We start from the raw sequence: 22,153 nt of genomic DNA, 5'->3' as shown, positions 1-22,153 counted from the left end.
TATATATACATATGTAAATATATTAAAATGGCATGTAATTGTGAGGGTAGGGTAATTATGGTAGGATTAAATGGTATTTCTAAATCCCACAAACCTCCAAAACACACTGTAGAAACCAAACTATTCAATTTTGATTGACTCACTTGGTATATCAATAAGAAAATTAAATATTCATAAGAACCTATTTTTTGGTTAAAATGTTGATTTGTTTTGGTGAAAAAATACTTGCAACACCACAAACCTCCAAAGACACTGCGAACCCCATCCAAACCATTTAATTATGATTGTAGAACTCTTATTTTCTATAAAAAAAAAATAATAATTTAATGTTCATATATACTCATTGTTTGTGGGCTTACCAATATCCGGATTAAATTTCTGGAAAATTGTGATTCTGCTTCCGTGAAATTGGCCACAAATAAATTATTTTAGTATTAAGAAATGCATGATTTATGTTGATTTATTGATTATGTTGTTGCTATTTTTTAACATTTAAATGGAAAAAAAAATTAAAAAGTGTTATTCATGGGTTTTTTTTTTATCTTTGAATATTTTATTATTGAATATGCAATTCCTGCAAAAAAGTAAAATGTAAATGGCAATTTATTTGATGTTAGATACCTTTTTAAAAACTAAATTATTTCAGTTAAAAATTGCATATAATGATTAAAAAAAAGTAAGTTTTAATACAGAATTTCATTATTGGGGCCATTTTTACCTACCTGTCATTTGGGGTCATTTTTACCGGGGCCATTTTTACCAGGGCCATTTTTTCCGGGGCCATTCTTACCGTACACCAGGCACAGCCACATAATACTTATTAAATAAGGAACACAAAATGTAAAATACAAAACTCTGGTCAATATTATACAGACAGTAAATAGACAACTTGATATTACGATACCAAACAAGAATTGTAAAAAGAATTTTCATTTAGAGTAGTTAAAAACATTTGCACCCAGTGGATTGTTTTGTACCATCTTGTCTTGACAATAAAAAAAGATTATATACATTTTTGATATATATATTAATAAAATGAAATGAAGAATATATAAAATTTTAGATAGTGTCTCTGAATTATTTAAGTTTAATTAATTTCAGAATATCTTAAACACAGTACAGTTGAAATTATATGACTATGAGGAAATTCGTGCTGACACACAGTTTGACATCAGTCCTACCAACTCTTGAGCATTGGTGTGATACTCACACACTTGCAGCCTCTATCAAACTCTTGTGCTCAAAGTCTAAAAACTCATGCATAAATATAAAAAAAGTGAAAAACAAAACACTAACAAAATTGTTTAAATGAATGTTTTATTTGTTAGTTGCTATCTTGGTTTCATTAAAGTTGTCCTTAATATTTGATCTCAGTTTTGACAACTGGCTGTAACAATTTGTTTGAAAAAGGGTCAAAGGGTATTGATTATGTTGTTGCTATTTTTTAACATTTAAATGGAAAAAAAAATAAAAAGTGTTATTCATGGGTTTTTTTTTTTTTATCTTTGAATATTTTATCATTGAATATGTAATTCCTGCAAAAAAGTAAAATGTAAATGGCAATTTATTTGATGTTAGATACCTTTTTAAAAACTAAATTATTTCAGTTAAAAATTGCATATAATGATTAAAAAAAAGTCAGTTTTAATACAGAATTTCATTATTGGGGCCATTTTTACCTACCTGTCATTTGGGGTCATTTTTACCGGGGCCATTTTTACCAGGGCCGTTTTTTCCGGGGCCATTCTTACCATACACCAGGCACAGCCACATAGTACTTAATAAATAAGGAACACAAAATGTAAAATACAAAATTCTGGTCAATATTATACAGACAGTAAATAGACAACTTGATATTACGATACCAAACAAGAATTGTAAAAAGAATTTTCATTTAGAGTAGTTAAAAACATTTGCACCCAGTGGATTGTATTGTACCATCTTGTCTTGACAATAAAAAAAGATTATATACATTTTTGATTAATATAATAATAAAATGAAATGAAGAATATATAAAATTTTAGATAGTGTCTCTGAATTATTTAAGTTTAATTAATTTCAGAATATCTTAAACACAGTACAGTTGTTTTTATATGACTATGAGGAAATTCGTGCTGACACACAGTTTGACATCAGTCCTACCAACTCTTGAGCATTGGTGTGATACTCACACACTTGCAGCCTCTATCAAACTCTTGTGCTCAAAGTCTAAAAACTCATGCATAAATATAAAAAATTGAAAAACAAAACACTAACAAAATTGTTTAAATGAATGTTTTATTTGTTAGTTGCAATCTTGGTTTCATTAAAGTTGTCCTTAATATTTGATCTCAGTTTTGACAACTGGCTGTAACAATTTGTTTGAAAAAGGGTCAAAGGGTCATTGGATTGATCTGAATTCTTAATGAATATTTTTTAAAGAACCTTTTGTCCTCATGGTCATCTATTTTGTCTTTTTGCCATAAAAAAATTAGAGGGAACAAAAATGGCAAAGACCAGTACACCGGTCCTCATTTCAATTTCAAATTTTTCAATTTTTATTACAAATTAAAATGCACCATTTGGATAATATAAGAAGGTAAATATTAAAAATTGCACAAACATTAAATGTGATTATATAAAAATACTATAGAACAATATATAAAAACATTCAAATTCAGAATAGAAATTTACGAAAATTATTTTGCACAGATCAAGAAATTCAATATATAAAAATAGAAAAGACAAAAAAGGAACATTAAAGTTTAGAAAAAGAAAAAAAAATTACAAAAGCATTGCACAAGATAAAAAAAAAAACATTCAGAGTAAAAATTACAACAATAACGTTGCACAGATCGAAAAAAAAGTGGCATTAAAATAGAAGAGACGAAAAAAAAAGACATTGGAATTCTGAAAAATAATTACAAAAAAAGAATAGCACAGAGGTTAACAGAGCAAAGGACATAACATTTTTTTAAAAAGCAAATATAAAAAAAAAACCATCATAAAACATCTGGTAGTAAAATAATTAAAATCTCTTAATATAATATCAAAATGTAGAGTATCTCAAAAGTCTTCTAAGTACATTTCCTTCCAAATTTTGGAAAGAGGTGCCATTATCATTTTGGTCTGAAGACTCATAGTGAGCTTGGCCTGTTCAACAGGGAGTTTAAGCCTCCCGACATTCCACTGGTGTTGCCACTGAGAAGATTTTCCAAATGGTTTTGAATGACATAATGATAATAATAATAAGAACTTCATTTAACAACAGAAACACTTGTTTACCTCAATGGTGTTTTTTCAACAAGGCTTTAACTGTAACGAAACAAAAATTAAAATAAATTGGTTAAAATGGACAAATTACAAAAGAAATCAAATTACTGAATGAAAATTAACAACATTAACTGAACTAAATGATCTTAAAGTTATTGATGCATTTCTATAGCTTATCTAAAATGTAGACCATAGATAGGCCTACTTTAACTTTTAGAAAAACTACAAATGTATACATTATTGATTTTTAGTTGTGAAATGTCTATATAAATTGTTGGAAACTGCACAGGGTAACAATTTCTTGGGGACCACCCCATACGCCCCTAAGGAATATATTTTTAAAGAAAATTCCCACACTTATTTAAACTTGACATCTGTATTGTATGAAGGTTTGCACGGCTATCTGATTAGGTGATGTAATGGCTTTCCGTAGAGCTGAACAAAATATTGTTTGAAGGTTTGCAAAGCGAAGTAATAATATATGAAATGCTTCAATACACCATGTAGAATAGTTCTGAAAAGAACGTCTCAACGTTTCGATTGAGCTGCTTCAATTGTCTCGGGAGAATAATACTCTGTATTGACATCTTTGGGTTGATGTCGCTGACTATGAAAACTCTTAAATATCTATACATTCATTCATTATTTCATTAATTTATTTTCAATTTTCTTCAATTCATCAGACATTCTTGTAAGTTCCATTTGTATTTGACAGCTCTGTTTGAAGTTCATTTCAATGATTGCCGCAGTGTTTGATGTGAAACCTTAAATTTTTCAACTTCTAGTAGCAAGTCAGTGACATCCAAATTTGTCGTAAATAAAAAACAAAATTAATAAGATAAAAAAGGTTGATGCGTACAAGGGGTAAAAATGTTGAAAAAATTGAGTCATCTGTATTGCACAGAAGTCAGGTATTGACAACTTTTTAAATCATTACTGTAGTGTTTAATCTTAAATATTATATTTCCAAGTTCTACTAGGAAAGTCATTTACATCTAAACATCTTTCCAGACCATAGAATGTCTTTAAAGTGTTGCATTTCTTCAAGGTAAAAATGATTTACTTAAAATAAATTATGCTTGCCATTTTAACCTGAAGATTAGATTTAGAACCAACCCATTCTGAGTAGGCATAAACTTAAAACCAGTTTACTGATTTTATATAATTTGTAAACTGAATTAGCATACTTATTTGCATAATATCCCATTTTTGAAATTTGTAAATTTTTTGTGCGTTTGTTACATAGACACTCTAAACGAAATTGGTGATGACCTGCCAGGTGCATTGCTCCATCTCCATTGCATAGGATTAAACCTGTCCTTTAAGTGATTTTTGGGTTTACACATCAGATAATTCAAAATATTTAAAATTTAAAGGAAAACATTAAATTACTAATTTTAAGAACAACATAAACTATTAATGGTCAGTACTGTAAAGTCACATATGCAATACAAATATTTTAGTAATTATCAATTTATTATAATTGATCTGTGTATGACCTTTTATGATAACTTCATTTCAACCAATGGCAACAATTTCCAGCTGTACTGTGGGTGTTATATGATCAAGGGCAGTGTTAATGCATAATTTATTACTAATTAAATTGAACTGGTAAATGTACTGTTTGCACTACATTCTGTGATGTTACAATTAAGCATAAGTCTTATACAAGTAGTCAAGGACATTAGGCATGAAATGTCACTTCTGGTGAAAAGGAACTCACATTTGATGACAGTTTGTGACAGCTTCAGACCTTTCAAATTATGCTAACTGTAACAACCCAGAGACTGACCCAAAATATTTTGAAATTGTAGTTTCTTGTATCTAGTTGAAGGTAAATGTTAAAAAAGTTAAATAAAATAAAATAAATAAATAAATAATACTTGTATATATCATTAATGTGTAATAATAATATATTAATAATATTTATTTGGCATAAAAGAACAATTTAGCCAGGATGCGAGAATAGGCGAAAGTCCAAACAATCAATGTACTCGCTCCATAGAACACAAAATGAAAAATAACAAATTGAAACTTAGTTACTAAAAATTTAAATTGAATTAGTTAATTAATACATTGAAAGAAGATGTTTTGTAAGAGCAGACTTAAATAATGAAATTGATTAATAATTTTGAATTTCTATTGGTAATTGTTCCCATAGTCGAGGGAATAGTGAATATAACATAACAGAATTAAGAAAAGTATTAGACTTTGCATCTTTGACTACTATTTACATACTGAGAAAATGAAGGAGGACAAAAACCTTTTAAAATCTTAAAACCTAGTACAAGTTTCTGAACTTTTAATGCATCTTTGATAGATAAAATATTAAGAGACTTTAGTTTATAGAAATATGATGTCTCCCAAAAACCTTCCTTTCTAAACATTATTATTCTTGTCGCTCTTCTTTGAATACTTTCGATTCGGTTCAAATGTGATTTTTCAACTGGTGCCCACATAGAAGCACAATATACTATAATCGGTAGTAGTAAAGCTTTATACAGGTTTAACATAACAACCCAAGACATACACTTACTGGATCGGATTATAAATCCAAGAAGCTTTCTGGCTTTACAACACACATAATTAATTTGTGTATGACATGATAACTTACTATTTACATAAACACCAAGAAATTTGAATTCATTTACACTAGGAACAACTTCTGTTCCAATAAAATAATCACTTTGGTTAGTATTTTTACATCTAGTTATATGCATCACTGCACACTTGGATGGATTTAAAGGTAACTTATTTACAATGGACCAATGATTAATTGTGTCTAAATCATTTTGTAAAACTATATTATCATTGTTGCAATGAATAGGACGTGACAAAGTGTGGTCATCAGCAAATTGGAACAAAGAGGATGAAATGTTATTTACAATGTCACTGACATAAATCAAAAACAAAAGAGGACCTAACACTGATCCCTGGGGTACACCTGATGTTACATAATTTTACCCACTGAGATTTCTCTCCTCTGTAAATTACCCTTTGGCGTCTATTTGATAAAAAAATCAGTAATCCATGCTTTGATATTTTCATTAATGCCTATATTATGCAGTTTCTTTATTAACCTGCTATGTACTTCCTACCATTTGTTTTTTAAATCTAGAAAAGAACAACAACCTTTCAGTAGTGGAATTAGAATGTTTAAACATTAAAACTGAGAGATGTATGAGTTCATTTCTGCCTTCAGCATTAAGAGAATACAAAAGAAAAATATGATAGTTAAGTGGCATATATTTATATTTATGTGATATGTGATAATATTTATTTTTGCTACTGTGGTATTTGATTTGCAACAAGAAAGTCAAATTAAATTTAACAATGCATTCTGAGTAAATGCGATGTCAATAGGCATCAAGTTGAAGTAGCCAATTGCAGAACTGAAGAAAAACTGTTACTTGTAGTTTATGAATTATGTTGAAAATGATAAGTATATGAACAGTTGGCTAAATTTGGTCGTCTGACAAAATGTGTCAGGGTTCCATGCATATTGGCCTAAGATGGCACTTGCAGCAATAGGAGAAATGGAATTGAATAGAAAGACGTGTAGGGAATAATCTTAGCTATAATAAACTTTATTTGTGAGACACAATTTAAACTGAACAAAGCATATTACTATAATTATACAATAACACTGAAATAACTTCAACCACCAATTTATTAAATACATCTATCCCTTGATATTAAATGAGCTGATGTGCTGCATGAGATGCATTTCCTTGAGTTGATTACAAAATAGAAGGATTGAATTGAAAAGTTATTCAATCAGATTTTTTTTTGTATTTATATGTGTGCTTGTTTACAAAATAAATGGAATTGAATTGAAAAGTTTATTCCAATCAACTCTCTAAAAACCTTTTAGTCATCTACTTTTCTTGAATAATTTTAATCACAACACATTAGCTAAGTATCAAAAACAGTGTGGATTTACTTTCAATCAGAATGAAAAGGAAACAATTGAAAAGAGGGAAAAAAATGATCAGATCAATTTCTATAAATTATGTATTGCAATTCATTTAAAGACATACATTATTTAAAGGTGAGAACATTAAGAAATCACATAATCTTCAGTTAGCTTTTGGCGTTCAAATGACTATGAAACCGAAAGGTGGATTTACAATAAAACTTTCTAAATATGCACAAATCCTTATCTTGAATTGAAGTATTTAAAAAGAAATTTTCATTCATAAGCGGAAATATAAACAAAATATTAATGGGATTTTGACATTCCAAATATGTCTGAGAAGGGATTAAATTTAATTTAATTACTTGGCAGAGACCACATATATAAAAGGAAAATGGTGGAAGAAAAACTTTGTTTTAATGTAATTAAAATTCAGTTAACGAAATATTACTGTATTGAAAAATACAGTGCGGCTGTAAATGTAAATTATAGCTCATGGGAAAGTAAATGGAAAGGTTTGCATACTTTACTTTGAGTTGATATTATCGTTTCCAATGTTTTTTTTCTACCTCCTTGTTGTCATATACTATTAATTTTATTTTAATTTGCTTTAAAATGTTCACTATGTGTACATGTACTGATTTCTGAATAAAAAAATTTGAAAAGAGAATAAAAAAATGTCTATTTTGTAATAAAAATTTGATAATTCTTACCAAATTATCGGTAAGATAAGGCAATATCTTGATCATGAAAGAACAGAACAGAGTGCATTCATTTGTAATCAGTCCCATTGACTGTTGTAATGGTTTGTTATATGGCTACCAGATAATAACGTGATTAGCAAACTACAAGGCATAAGCCATGTTCTCACGATCACTCCTATTCGATGCAAGTTAATGAGAAATCCAGTCAAGGTCGCCTCAAATTTTATCGTATGTCTACACGAGAGTTATAGCGAATAGTTATAGCGCTTATACACTGGTATAAAAAAGTTGGTGATTAAAATTATTTCTATTGATCTCATGATGACGTTTCAATAAAAGACGACAAAACAGAAATTACATTAGGCAAGAGCCTGCCTGGGCTAGGCCTGCTTTGAATTGGGTAGGCAGTAGGCCACCCCAACCATCGACAAATAAAAGGCAAGATATGTTTAACATCCAATTTTTTCATCTTCACATGGTAGAGCATTCTGAAAAAAGCGAAATAAAACTCTCTGAGTTTTTTCTGTCTCACCTACCCTAAGCCTACCTATTAACATTTAGGAGATTTTCGGCAGCATTTATAACCCGAGCCTCCAAATGTAGTATGCGAGTACGAACGTTGTTCTTGTTTGATTGTGTGAATTACAGTGGCTAAAGATAAGGCTACCGTATTAGCTGTAATTTCAAAATCATGTATGTACATTATCTCACCAGCGTTCACCGTATCTCGTTCAGCCGTATCTTTAGACACAGCAAACGAACTACCACGTTATTTTGCGGAATTCCAAAAAAATAAAAGACATGAAAATTTATATGAAGTTTACAACGAACGGTAATAATATAAATTTGTCCTGTAATGTTTTATTTGGATTATTTTGACAATTATGAAGTTAAAAAGGTAATTTTAAATATGCTTTGGTTGATATTATGAACCAACTAGGCCTAGTAGAAATGCCTCGAAAACGAGACCGTGGTCAAACTACAGAAATATTGCAATCAACATGTGGCAAGTCAATTAACAGAAAGTTCTGTCGGATGAGAGCCTTGCCAATCCGATCATTTGTCGGTGTTAGCTTGCGAGGTGAAGCGCTTGTTTTCTATCAGATGACCCCATTCATACGGATGGTATCAGCCTCGTAACAAGCGCTTGTTCGATAAATATGATATCACCGGTGTAACTTTCACCGTTGGAACAAGGCTATACTGAACTCTGCAGCCGGACTGATCTCTAGGACTCGTCTATGTGACTGAATTTCCCCGGTATTACCAGAATTACACTGGTTACCTGTTAAGGACAGATTGCAATTTAAGTTACTTGTCATGGCATACAAAGGCATACATGACTTTCACCCTCAGTATGTACAGGAACTTGTCCATAAATGCATATCAAGAAAACTTCGCTCTAGCACAAAACTGCTTCTCAATCATTTTAAAGTTCAAACCAAATCATCCTTTAACATGCAGTGCCCAAGCTTTGGAATCAGCTACCAAAGAACGTAGTGGATTACACATCATTTGAACAATTCACATCACGTCTCAAAACCCACCTATTTATTAAGAAGAGCTAAAATGCTTAGAGACTTAATTGTAATTTGCGCTATATAAAAACTGATTATTATTATTATTATTATTATTATTGTTATTGTTATTGTTATTGTTATTGTTATTGTTATTGTTATTTTTATTATTATTATTATTATTTTATAACTACTTATGAGGTACGTTAATTTTTCCCATTGTAGATTGGTAAGAATAGCTATTATCAAATACAGTATATATTCAGATTATAAAACGCATATCGCATATTGTAATTATTGGGGTTTTTTTATGGTTTGTCATGCCTTGCCATACTGAAGTTAATTTTGCTTTCAGATTTAAAAAAAAAAATAAATGCATAAATGTGATATGTGCTACTGATAAAACTAAGCATTGTTCAATAGATTGATGGATGGATTAAAGTTAAATTATTGCTTGTTGGCATCTGGCAATTTTGTCTGAGCTTGAAATTAAAGAGAGTTTTTAAAGAATTGATTTGAATTATAAATAGTTTTTTTTTCCTGAAAGTTAATATATTTGTACCTGATGGCTGAATAGTTGAAATTAATAAATTCTTGTAGTAAATTCACTGTCAATCTTTAAAGAATGCTTAATGAAAATATGCAGTCTATAATTAGAAAATTTTTAAGCATGTATAAATTCTTGTCAAATTATCAAAATTACGCTTTTTGTATTAATGTATTCTAGATATTTATTCTAGACATTATAGCTAGCAGTGCAGAAGGCATCAGTCTATTAATACAGTCTACAAGATCTTATGTAATACTTGTTAATATATATATAAAAATAGCAATCAAACTCAGGTTGGCTAAGATGCTTTCAGAATTTTGCGAAAATTAACTCGTAAGGTGATCCGATAGATTTCAGACAGTCTAGTCTACCTGTAAGTATAGTCACCACCTTAGTATACCCTTACATTAATCTATTAAGTGATAAGTACATCATCGCGATTAGTTTCCAACATCTACATAGGTATTGAATCTTACAAATTGCGTGTAACAGTTCTCAAGACATTAAAAAACCAGAAAAAATAAATACAACTTTATAGAAAAACATTAGATAGTAAGACCAAGAACATGTAAAAAGCCAGCAATATCTTATAGTTTGTTTCTACAGATTCTGCAGATTTAAAGAATATTAAACAAAATGAAAAAAAAATAATAATAATAATGTCAAAAATAGATATCCCTAAATGCATAAACAAATGCTGGGGCCACTTTTTAACAGCCAGACTATGAAAATGTCGTAATAAAACGTTTCTAAAACCAATTGTTATCGACACAGATTTGTTTTTTTTTTTTAATTTTTGTATCAGAACAGTGATATTTAAAAATTATAAACCTATATAAGAATGAATTTATTTATTATTCTTCTGTATTTATTATTTCACTCATAATTACATGAATATTTTTAATGATTACAGAACCTAACGTAACTGTTGTTGTATTTTTCAAATACTGTATACCTTTTTAAATTTTGTGATATATTTTGTAGTAATGTTGTATATGGTTTGCCAACAACGAAGTAATTTCTTGTACTTCACTTTTACTTTCACAAGACCAATATAAGTTCTGTATTCTGTATATTCTGAATTATTAATTTGTTATCGTATGTATATTTTCCATGAAACACAGAACATTATAAAGATAACGTCAGTTAAAAATATATGTAACTACAGTATTATCTCTGGAGCCATATCGAAGATTTGCGAATCACTCAGTAACGAAGGGGTGTCGTATGCTGTGATGTCATCGACGCAGAACTCTATAGAAGCAAATGTTTCCATAAATTATAACAGAGTTTTTCCAAAATCTGAATGTAATAATACAATTGCCGTAAATTAAAAATACGTGTTGGAGGAAATTGCTGTTGCAGTAGTGTTGTATGTTGGTGATGATGGAAATGACTAAAATGCAATGAATTACCTGAGTACTGTAATCTGTTTTGAGAAGAGAAAAATAGTGAAAAATTACTTTCAAATTTTAATTACAGAAGATCTGGTAATAGAGTCAGTATAGAAATTTCATCTAGACAAAGTTTTTTGAATTTGCAAATATGTATTGATTAAGTTTGTTTAATAATTAGGAGGAACTCAAAGCAACAGTTTCTGACAATCACAAAGCTTGCATGGTCGTTGTGTTTTTTTTGAATTCTATAAATTATGAATTTTACTTGCCAATGTCTAGAGACAAATTACTATTGATTATATATTGTGTTCTGGTAATGTACTTTATTCTGTTAAAACATTCATAGTTGATGAAGAGGTAATAGGCCTAGGAAGTTACTTAAATTTGTGATTAATTGTTAATTAATCTAATTAGATGTACGGTATAACATTGAGTAATTACATTTGGTTGCAACATACAACAGATCTTTGGTGGATTGCTACAAATCAATTGGGTCAGTATGACATTCTAGTAGACTGTAATAATGATGACAGACAATAATTTTTAATTATATGTCATATAAAAAATGAAAGTGGCTTCTTTATGGACAGAAAATTGAGGAGGATAATTAAAAAAATAAACTTCCATTTCCAAAATATAGAAACATACTTTCAATATATCACATGTTCTAGAATCTAAACTGGTTTCTGCTAGAAAAATACAGATCTTATTTCTATATTCCTCACCAGTATTCAGCAACTTTATACACGCAAATGTCCATGACATGACATTCACATTTTTGTATTGATAATATGATGCACATTGGTGATAAAAACACAGTTATTATGGGGTGGTTGTTTCATGGTTTTCAGTAATAATTATATCTTGTCTTAGCAGAGACTGTTTTATTACAATGGTTTTCCAAAGGTGACTGTCGTAAGATTGTTCAAGTAATAAAGCTGGCTAAATGTACCAGTTCAGACCATGATTAAGTTCGTGCTTGCAATCTCCTCTAAGATTTTAAGGAAATAAGAGAAAAATCTTGAAACTGGGATGCTAATAAATATTGTGATGCTGATAGTCTAAGAAATTCACGGAAATGTAATATAATTAAAGTTGCACATGAGGGGTTTGAGATACCGTAGACGCGACTTGATGACATTGCTAATAAAGCTATCAAAAAAAAGAATAAATTTAAAAAAAAAACAAAAGCAGCACATCTTCACACAACATCGGCTAAGAAAAGTAATTTTACTTGGAGGATTTATAGGAAAGTATCAAGATAAGCAAAATGATTCACCGAATCTAATTACAAATAAGATTACTGAAATTTAAGTAAATAGGTCAATTGCCAACAAAGATGCCCATAATTGCAGCGTTTTTTACTAACGCCTTAAAGTAACAATTGCTAAAATAATGAGCAAGTGCACTTTTAAAAACAACAGGCATGTATGAAATAATTTTGGCTGAAAGAAAGTCATCTAGATTGCCGTAAAGTCTAGATGTAAACCGAAACATGGTGATTGATAAAAATAATACAAGCAATACCAAAACCATCAGTTTTGTTATAGCAGTCATAATCGCAGTTTTGATGATAACATTCAATCAATTTTAGTATTATATCACATTACATTTGCTATCCTTTAATTCAAAAACTCAACTCAACCTTGATAATATAATAAACAAGTTTTAAAAAATGATTGAAGCACATTGCAATAAAAAAAAAAAAAAAAAAAAGAAACAAAAAAACGCTGGATCTTGAAAGAGTACCAGCTGAATAACAAAAAACATTGCGATTCAATTTCTGCATCTCTCTATATTAGAAGCTTTTCTGAGCTTATGAACAGCCATCAACTAAAAGAAAGAATATATTCCTCTGTTAAAAGTTTAATGTGAAAAGTGCTTCTTCAATGTTACCCTGCATTTCAATAGTAAGCAAGTTATTAACTATATCATACAGACAAGTCATAATATGAACTGTTACAGTATCAGTTTGTCAATTAATTTTTAAAGACATATTTATGCTAATTTGATGTTTCTCTTCTAGATAAAACTAATTGTTTAGGAAATTCACATAATTAGGTAAAGTAGTTAGAGTAATATCTTGATATTAAAATTGAAGGAATACCATGTTTTAACTACTTCCAAAATTTAAAATTGAAGTACTCTATCACTTTTTGATGTAAAAACAAGTGGTGTTTATGAAAAAAAAACCAGCATAGTCATCAACTTTGACTGATTAAGTTGCATGAAATTGTTTCAATGAATATTATTACTACTATAGCTGCGAAATTATGGAATACCTCCCCAGGGAGCTGAGTATGTGTTCTGTAGGTGTTTGATCCAGTCACCGGGGTAATACAGTAATGGAAAGCACATATTAACACGTTCATTGCTGGAGACACATGCTCATGTCTGACAGGTTCGCTTTTGTAGGACACCGAGTATATGAACATAAACTCGCTGGCGGTGGTTGCCAGAACATGAACTCTTGCCCTGACTGTTCAGAAAAAAACCCAGAAATAAAGGTCTAAAAAGTAAATACCGTATGTTTGTTTGTTTTCATTGTGGTGGCTCCCTTTATTCTTGCGCATAGGATTGATGAAACTAGGAAAAAAGGCTTTGCAGTTTATACTGTTCCTTGAAAATGACCAAAATCATAAAAAATAATTAATAAATTAACTTGCTCATTTTGCAAACATACAAATTATTAACTTGAGCATAGAAATTATTAAATTAAAAAAATGTGTTCCCTGATTTATTAACTGGATAATTATAATAAAGATAATAAAACACTTTCAGTGACTGGAAGTGTTTCTATCATGTTTTCGCTGTAAAATGATGGTTTTTATGGGTAAGCATTTTTAAAATCCACTAATTTCTATGTTCAAGTTGATAATTTTTATGTTACTTCAAAATGGGCAAGTAAATTTCAAAAATAATTAAAAGGCATTGGCATATTTTCATTAGTTAAGACCGACAATTTATACTGTATTATTAATATTTGTATGAATTTCACTTTAGATAATGTCTGAATGGAATTATGATTATGTTTAAGGAGCATTTAAGTTTATTATTGTATTTTTTTATGTGAGTTATAATGTTTTTTTGGCTTAATGTATTTTTCAATTATGTTTTATCTGTGAAAGGTGGGTGAGTAATGGGAGGTAGGGATTAGAGAAAGTTTTGATGAAGAAGAAAAGATAAATTCACTAATGATGAGTTATGTATGCAGTAATGAATGTTGATGAGTGCAATGAATATTTTCATGAGTTTGAAGATTGACTGTTCCATTCAATGATGCGGAGCCGAGTTAAATGTACAATCAATTTTCCACAAATGAAAATTTTCTTTCCATTGCTCAAATAAAAACATTCATTATTTTGTTTTATAATACACCTAAAATAGATTCTTTGCACTTGATATTTTTTGTGAAAAAAATCTACCTTTTTAGTTCCTATGCAGACAATGCAATAGGGACTCTTGCAATCACATTTTGCATGTGCATGTGTGTGGACATTTAGAGTGAAATTGCGCACGCGTCAGAAAATGTTTCCGACATATTGATTTTACCTCGCAACGTGAAGTTCCTCAGTGGTGGTTCAGTCAACTTCTTCCGTGTTTTTGCTATTGATTGGCGCCCCCAATTGCTTGATAAGATTTAAAATAATAAGCGACTTCAATATCTATAGAGGGCGCCACATGTCATTAGGTCAACTTTTCACCCGCGAAATGAGAAAACAGGCTAGGCTGCTGCATGCTGCTGGAGGCGTGCATAATAGCACGATAGCGAAGCATTTATTTAGGTCTATAGCTGATGTGTAAGTACAGTATTCATTTTCCCAATATTCAAATTCAAAGAATGAACTTTTCAAGGTAAACCACCACAACACAAAATCCATCCAACCTCATATTGCCTGAAAATAAAACATGCATCATGCATAGGAACGTTGACGCTCACCGGGATCTGGTTTCTGAATGGAAATTCTTGTCATTTGATATTTTATGACTTATGAATCTATTTAGGTGTGTTATATAAGGCTCACTTCTGTATAATAGCAATAGATATCTTTATAACATTGTATTTTTGAAGTTAGGATTTATGTTTTGTTTTTTAGTTCGAAACTTGATCCTTTTTCAATACTGACTATTAGTCAGTATTGATGAGAGCGGTTTTGGTGCTGGATAGTTTGGAACTTTCATCTTTATTTATTTTTTTTTTTCATTTCACATTTCCAAACATATAGCGCATAGAGACATTTTGTATTTTGCGCTATATAAATTTAAAACCATTAATCATTGAACATTTTGTTGTTGCAAAAACAATAAATATAAGACAAGCTGTTTTGCAGAAACCATGTGGCTTTGACATTTGACTGTATAAAACAAACTTCTAAGAAAATTATATAAGTAGTTGTTGATTCTATCCAACTTTATTTGTTCAATTGGCAATTGGATTTCAGTTTGATAATGTTTAACAAAAATGAACCGCGAACCAGAATTGACATATCTTCGTGCAACGATTGTCGGTGAACAGTTAAACCTCCGTGACTTGTGAGTGTTGGACATCGTCATCTGCTGATTGTCGGTTCCAGTCTGAATGGATTGTCATTAAAAATGATCTGTGCATGCACGTCATCGCATGTTCTTTATGGAATCACTCGGCCAATGACTGTCAGACTCAGTGGGTGGTTTTACACTGCAGACATACTTTTTACTGCTCAAAAAGTACATTCAAATAATTTTTGCATCCTGCTTCCAGCGGTTTGTTTGGACAATGCTGTTGCATCGTTTAATGTTGATGTTTTTTTTTTTTTTAATGAAGCCATTTATTTTTTTTTAAATTAGGGATTGATGAAAATAGTGACTGATAATGCGACTATTTTTTTCTAATTTTATTTGTATGTTTTCAATTTTCTTAGGAGTATAATGTATTACTCAATTTTATTTTTTATAACAGTCCTCACATCTTAAGTCTCATACTATTTTTATTCATTAGTTTAAGTATTGCTTTTATATTACTTATATGTAAATACAATAAAAGCAGAAAGTGTACTGAATCAGGCTGTGAATCAAAAAATACCAAAATCAATGTAATTGCAAATTTGAAATTGATAATGGCTAAATATTGTATAATAAACACTAATTGTATTATAGTATGTATTTAATAAATTTATTTCTTGTAAAAGAAATAATGAGTTTTGCCACCAAAAACCAACTTAATAGAATATTTTGAACCAGAGTTATAGACAACTAATGCAAAATTGATGACTATTTTAAAATTTTAATTGAATTTTGTCGATGTAAAATTGATGTCATCTGCAAGAGCTTGCAGGTTTGAAATTATTCTCCATTAATTGTCATTAGTAGCTGTATCACGTAGTCGACAAGTAAATAAATTAACCAATCTTTTTGTGAACCATTTTATTTAGTATGTATTTGTAGTACTGTACAACATTATTAGAAAAAAAAATCTTTTTTATAATCAATTCGTTTATTTAATTTCATCAGTTGTGGTCTAGGATTTTCTACAAACTTTCTTGATGAAGAATAGCAAATTGTAAATTATATATTAATGCCTTCTATCTTTAGATTACTGTAGAGTATGAACAATAGTTCTGATCCAAACTCATTCAATACTCACAACAAAAACCTAGTTCAACATGGATTCACTATAATTAAAAAAAAAAAATACTGTCAATTAAATGTTCAATACTTCATTTGCAATATTATTATAAGTATTTTTTCTTTTCTGGTTTCCACCATCCATGAGATTTTGCTCTTTTTTGCAGCAATTGACAATCAGTCCATTTTTCAGTTAGAGTTTCTTCTTTGCTCCATATTTTTAATTTATAATTTATATTTAATTTATAACCCCTCCCATTAACAACCGCTTTTCTGTGGTCCAAAATTAACTGATGTCTTATCTTTATTATTCTAATTTATGACCAAAGCTGCTAAAGACCAAAGTGGTGTTTAATTGGAGAGAGACCTGTATTAACACTAATGCAAATTGTTGATAGCAATAATAATAATAATAATAATAATAATAATAATAATAATAATGTTAGTCTTAATATAGAATGCTTAATACAAAACAATGCTTCTAAGTGATTTACACATAAAAGGACTTGAAAAATGGAATGACGCCATAAAATATCCTAAAAGTAACCAATCCAATCCAATGTTTTAAGTTCTGCTTATAATATATCTAGTCTTATCTTGTCAGTACTATCTGTCTTAGAGTGTTTTGATTGTATTCAGATATTAATTTTTCTTATCAGTATCAGTAATATCAACTTTAACTTCTTTGAATTGTGTTTTAGTTTCTTTTGGATTACAGTAGTTAGGAAGTCCCTGATGATTGTTTCTTCCACATTTCTATCATTTTTCTTTACTGTTGACATTATTTAGTATAATTCTTTGCAATCTTTGCAATGGTTTATCATTTCACAAGGTTAATTATTTTGTTGTGTTTTCATTAATCTTTTTTCTGCAGTTCTTTGATCCTTTTATAATCATTTTTGTTTGTCAGGTTTGTGTCTAAATACAGAACTGTAATTTAGTCTTTAAGTCATTCACTAAAATCAAATTTATGTGAATTTAGAGAGTAATAAGCTGTGCTGTGGTCAGGACCATGTGAAATCAAACAGCAAGTGTCATGTTTAGGTTGGCTAGTTGTTTATTTTGTGACTTTGAAAATGTTTTCTTTTCCAGGATCTCTAACTGAGATCATATCCATATTTTTGTTGTTTGTAACTTTTTATCTATTTTCAATAATTTTAATGTTTTACCCTGTATGTAAGCAATGGAGTTTTCTTTGTATTGCTTTAACTTTGAAAACACCATAAATCCAACAGCCTGTAGGCACTACCAGAATAGACAAATTAGGCGATGTTTTTTTACAGCCAGTCATGTGATGTACGTTTGGTATAACCATGGAAAACATTACAGTGCAATCAGTGTAAAAGTATAGGAAAAGGTAATTTTATGGTTGCAAAAACAACCACCCACTATTAACGTGAGAAATAAATGCTAAGGAAAGACAATACAATTGTTCAAAGTAGTGTTTATTTACAGTTATTAAGAAAATTCAAACCAGCTTCTGCTTTACCTGATTTTTAAATAGTTTCTCTAGCTTCCTCAATTCAGACTTGCTAACTTCACTGCTGCAGCTTAAATCATGAATAATAGAACCAAAAGATCAAAGCGAAATCAAGATGAACACAAATTTTAACGAAATAAACCATTTATTCGCAAACATTTTTCTCCTGTTTCCATCAGTGCTAACTAAAAAACTAAAACAAAACAATTCCATTGCTTATATATATATACAGCCTGAATCAGCTCAGGTGTCGTAACATGTAGCCTAAATGTTGTTTGTTGCCACGTTGTAGAAAATTAATATATTCATCATATTTGACCAATTAGAATTAAGGCGTGTTTAGTAGTAGTTGCTGCCATGTAGTGGAGAGGTAATGTATTCATTGTAGTAGACCAATTAGAGTTTGAGGTATGGTAGCGTATGCTAATTATAAACAGAGTGTTATGGTGTAATGTTAAACTTGATTGTTGAGGGAAGGGCTTCTTTGATTTAAGTTGATTTTTGATGTTGTGTTTATTTAGTTATTCTAGCGTTCTCCCTGCATTGTATGCTTTGAAATTTATGTGATCCTTCGTAAATTTTAGCTAGCCTAGAAATCGTAGTGTAGTGCGCAGGTCGACATATTTCTTGTTACAGACTATACATGGAACTCTTTATCTAATTGTTCATTATAATTTGTGCCAAACACTACTAACTTGATGTACATTAATTATAATGCAGTGAAATCCTGTACCTGTATGTACATACTTTTATGCTAGTGAAGTTGCATTCTCAAAGACATCCAATGAGGTTGAAGGTTCCCAAATGCAGTTGGAGCTGCCTGGAGTGCTCATGTTTTGACATATCTTGACATGGAGACTATTGAATACAATTGTTGAGCACTTTAAACATCCAGTCTTCATATGCAGTACTATTATTTTTGTTTAGTGATAATTATCTCAAAGTATTAAAGTTTAAAAATAGATCTTCACAATTCAGCGCACACAAAGTGGCTACCACTAGTCGAGCTGACTGATTCTTAAGGTGCAGTACTTTGGTTAGTTTTCTGGCAGGAATAGTGCCCAGGGGCCTGTCATGGTACTGCCTGCAGGTAGTTCCCTAGCTCATCAGTGCTTTGGTTGCTTTCTCATATTTCTATTAAACGATTTTTTTTAAATTGATTTACAGGAGATAATTTCGGATAAGAGTAAGAGTGATTCCTTGAGGCCAACTGTAACAAGTAGTGAATTTGTGGAGCTGTTTAAAGAAACAACTACTAGACCTGAAATCTATTTTCTTTTGGTTCGGTGAGTGTAAAAATATTACTGTAGTATGTGTATCGGGATGATGATAATGATGGTGTTAATGACAGTGACGATGATGATGATGGTGATGATAATGATGGTGGTGAAGACAATGACGATGATATTGTTGATGATAATGATGACGTTGATAATGATAGTGATGAAGATATTGAGAAAAATTATATTAATAATTATGATGATGTTGATGAAAATGATTAACGATGACTTTTGATGAAGACGGAGATAGATTTAATGAAGATGATGAAGATGATGATGCTGACGATGAAGATCATGATAATGTTGGCATTTTGGTTGAAGATGTTGATGAAAATTAAGATATTGAACTATGTTAGATACATACAGATGGTGGTGGTGATGATTGCAGTGATGCCAATGACGATGATGATGATATAGGTGGCATGCAGCAGTGACAGTAGTGTTGGTAATATTGGTAATGGTGATAATGATGAAAACAATTATTAAAAATAATCAATGAAAAGAAAATAGAGTATGAAAGAAATACTATATATAGCAAACAAGAGCTTTAAAGTCAGACTCCGGAAGAAAAAAAAAAACTGATTTTTCTAAGACAGAAGAAAATTATGTGACGAAAAACTGGAAAACGGTGAATGAGATACAGATTTTTAATATCTTAAAACTGGGGGAAAAAGGGGGAAGCGTAACTGCCCTTTTTTACACCTTTTTCCCCCCAGTTTTAAAATATTCAAAAATCTGTATATCATTCACCGTTTCCAAGTTTATCGTCAAACAATTTTTGTTGTCGTTTGTTGTTAATGTCTTAGAAAAATCATTTCTACAACATATCAAAAATGTTTTTTTTCCTCCCGAGTCTGGCTTTAAACTGCTAAAAATAATTAATAATTGTTAAAATATTTGCAGGTATGCCAGTAATGATTACATGACAGCAGATGATTTATTATTATTTTTGGAAACAGAACAAGGGGTATGTAGAAGCAAGATAAATCACTTTTATCAACCCACAACCACACACTTAAGCTCCAACCACTGATAAGGTTAAATATTGCCATTGTCCAGTGGGCTATTGCATCATTGCTCCTGTATCATTGTTTTCTGTCATATTGGTTACACCATGGTTGCGCAAGGTGCCAGTGAGATTTATGAGATACAGCCAAGTGTAAATCACTGTCACTACACACATTACAAACTAATTACCTCCTTTTCATTACCTTTGACTTAAATTCTGGAATAAGCATCTTAGAACAGTATTTGTATTTGGCGCATACTATAAATATTATTAAATCATGAAAGAATTTCACCTGCTTCTGTGTATATAAATGAAATAAATTAAATATATATATATATATATATATATAAGCAAGTCACATCACCACACAACGTTCACCTTTCATCAGTTGCCTGACGATCGCAATAGCGTGAAACTCCGAGTAGCAACATTCTGTTCCAGCGACCTCCAGTTCTATATATATATATATATATATATATATTAAATCCTAATGAAATATAAATGTAATAATGAAGAACAATAATTATAAATATTATTGATTGAGTGATTGATTTTTTTTTATGCCAAAGAATGTTTTATTGCCATAATCTTGTCATTGTTTTTTCATAGTCTTTGTGTTCTTATGTCCATAGTCTTCAACATGATCATCATAATCATCATCATCAGCACTGTCACTATCATCATCATAACCATCATTCATCACTGTCATAATCATCATCCTCATTATCATCACCATCATTATCATTATCATCATCATCTTTATCATCATTCTAATCATCACCACTGATTGTCATCACCATTATTATGTATTAAAAAACATGTAATCACCCAACAGTGTTATAGTACAGTTCTTTTCAATTATATACTTAACATTTTATTATTTTATGATATTTATGTATCTTTTGTCTGTACTGTATATAATATATCACTGACAAATACTGTATATGTTCTTAGAGTTAATCTTGGCCTCCCACATTCTGTTCATATTGTCTGTAGAAACACTGTATAATTTTGTATTCAGAAGCAATGACATTTGTTATACCTTTCACAGGTGTTCTACATACTATGTACAATTGCAGTCAAACCAAACACATTATCTAAATGTCTCGCCTGCCTAGTATCAGAATCGGATCATTTATAATGTTTCTACTGTATTTGCATTTCTATCTGTCTGCTCATATCAAATGCTACCTAGGCATCTTCATTTATGTAATTGGTCTGTCGGTACAGAGCTGCATTTTTAGTGCTGAAGCTATGGATTCCCAATCTCGTTTTGTTTAACACAACAGTACAAGTAAAGTAAATAAACAATATCAAATCATCAATTTTGTACTTGAGTACAATCTTATTTTATGGATAGTTTCTATAAATGCATGCTAATGTTTAAAGTAAAATAATATCCTACTTACAAACAGTTACTGCATCCTAGAGCCCTGCGCAGACT

At 30.2% G+C, this 22,153-nt stretch overlaps 1 protein-coding gene across 2 annotated transcripts in view; it reads left to right on the top strand.

Annotated features, from left to right (window-relative positions):
- The window catches only part of LOC117099950 (inactive phospholipase C-like protein 2), a 97,058-nt gene that overhangs the window by 37,893 nt on the left and 37,012 nt on the right, over window positions 1-22,153 (top strand). For both annotated transcript variants that reach the window (XM_033239482.1, XM_033239481.1), the window contains exons 6-7: window positions 19,588-19,706; window positions 20,604-20,667. In XM_033239482.1, the coding sequence (XP_033095373.1) occupies window positions 19,588-19,706; window positions 20,604-20,667 (183 nt within the window). The remainder of the gene's footprint in view (window positions 1-19,587; window positions 19,707-20,603; window positions 20,668-22,153) is intronic.

The sequence above is a fragment of the Anneissia japonica genome, unplaced genomic scaffold (genome assembly GCF_011630105.1).
Source record: "Anneissia japonica isolate Jap-2015-1 unplaced genomic scaffold, ASM1163010v1 scaffold287916_len461452_cov168, whole genome shotgun sequence".
Classification (NCBI taxonomy): Eukaryota; Metazoa; Echinodermata; class Crinoidea; order Comatulida; family Comatulidae; genus Anneissia; species Anneissia japonica.
This window is presented reverse-complemented; position numbering and strand designations above follow the sequence as displayed.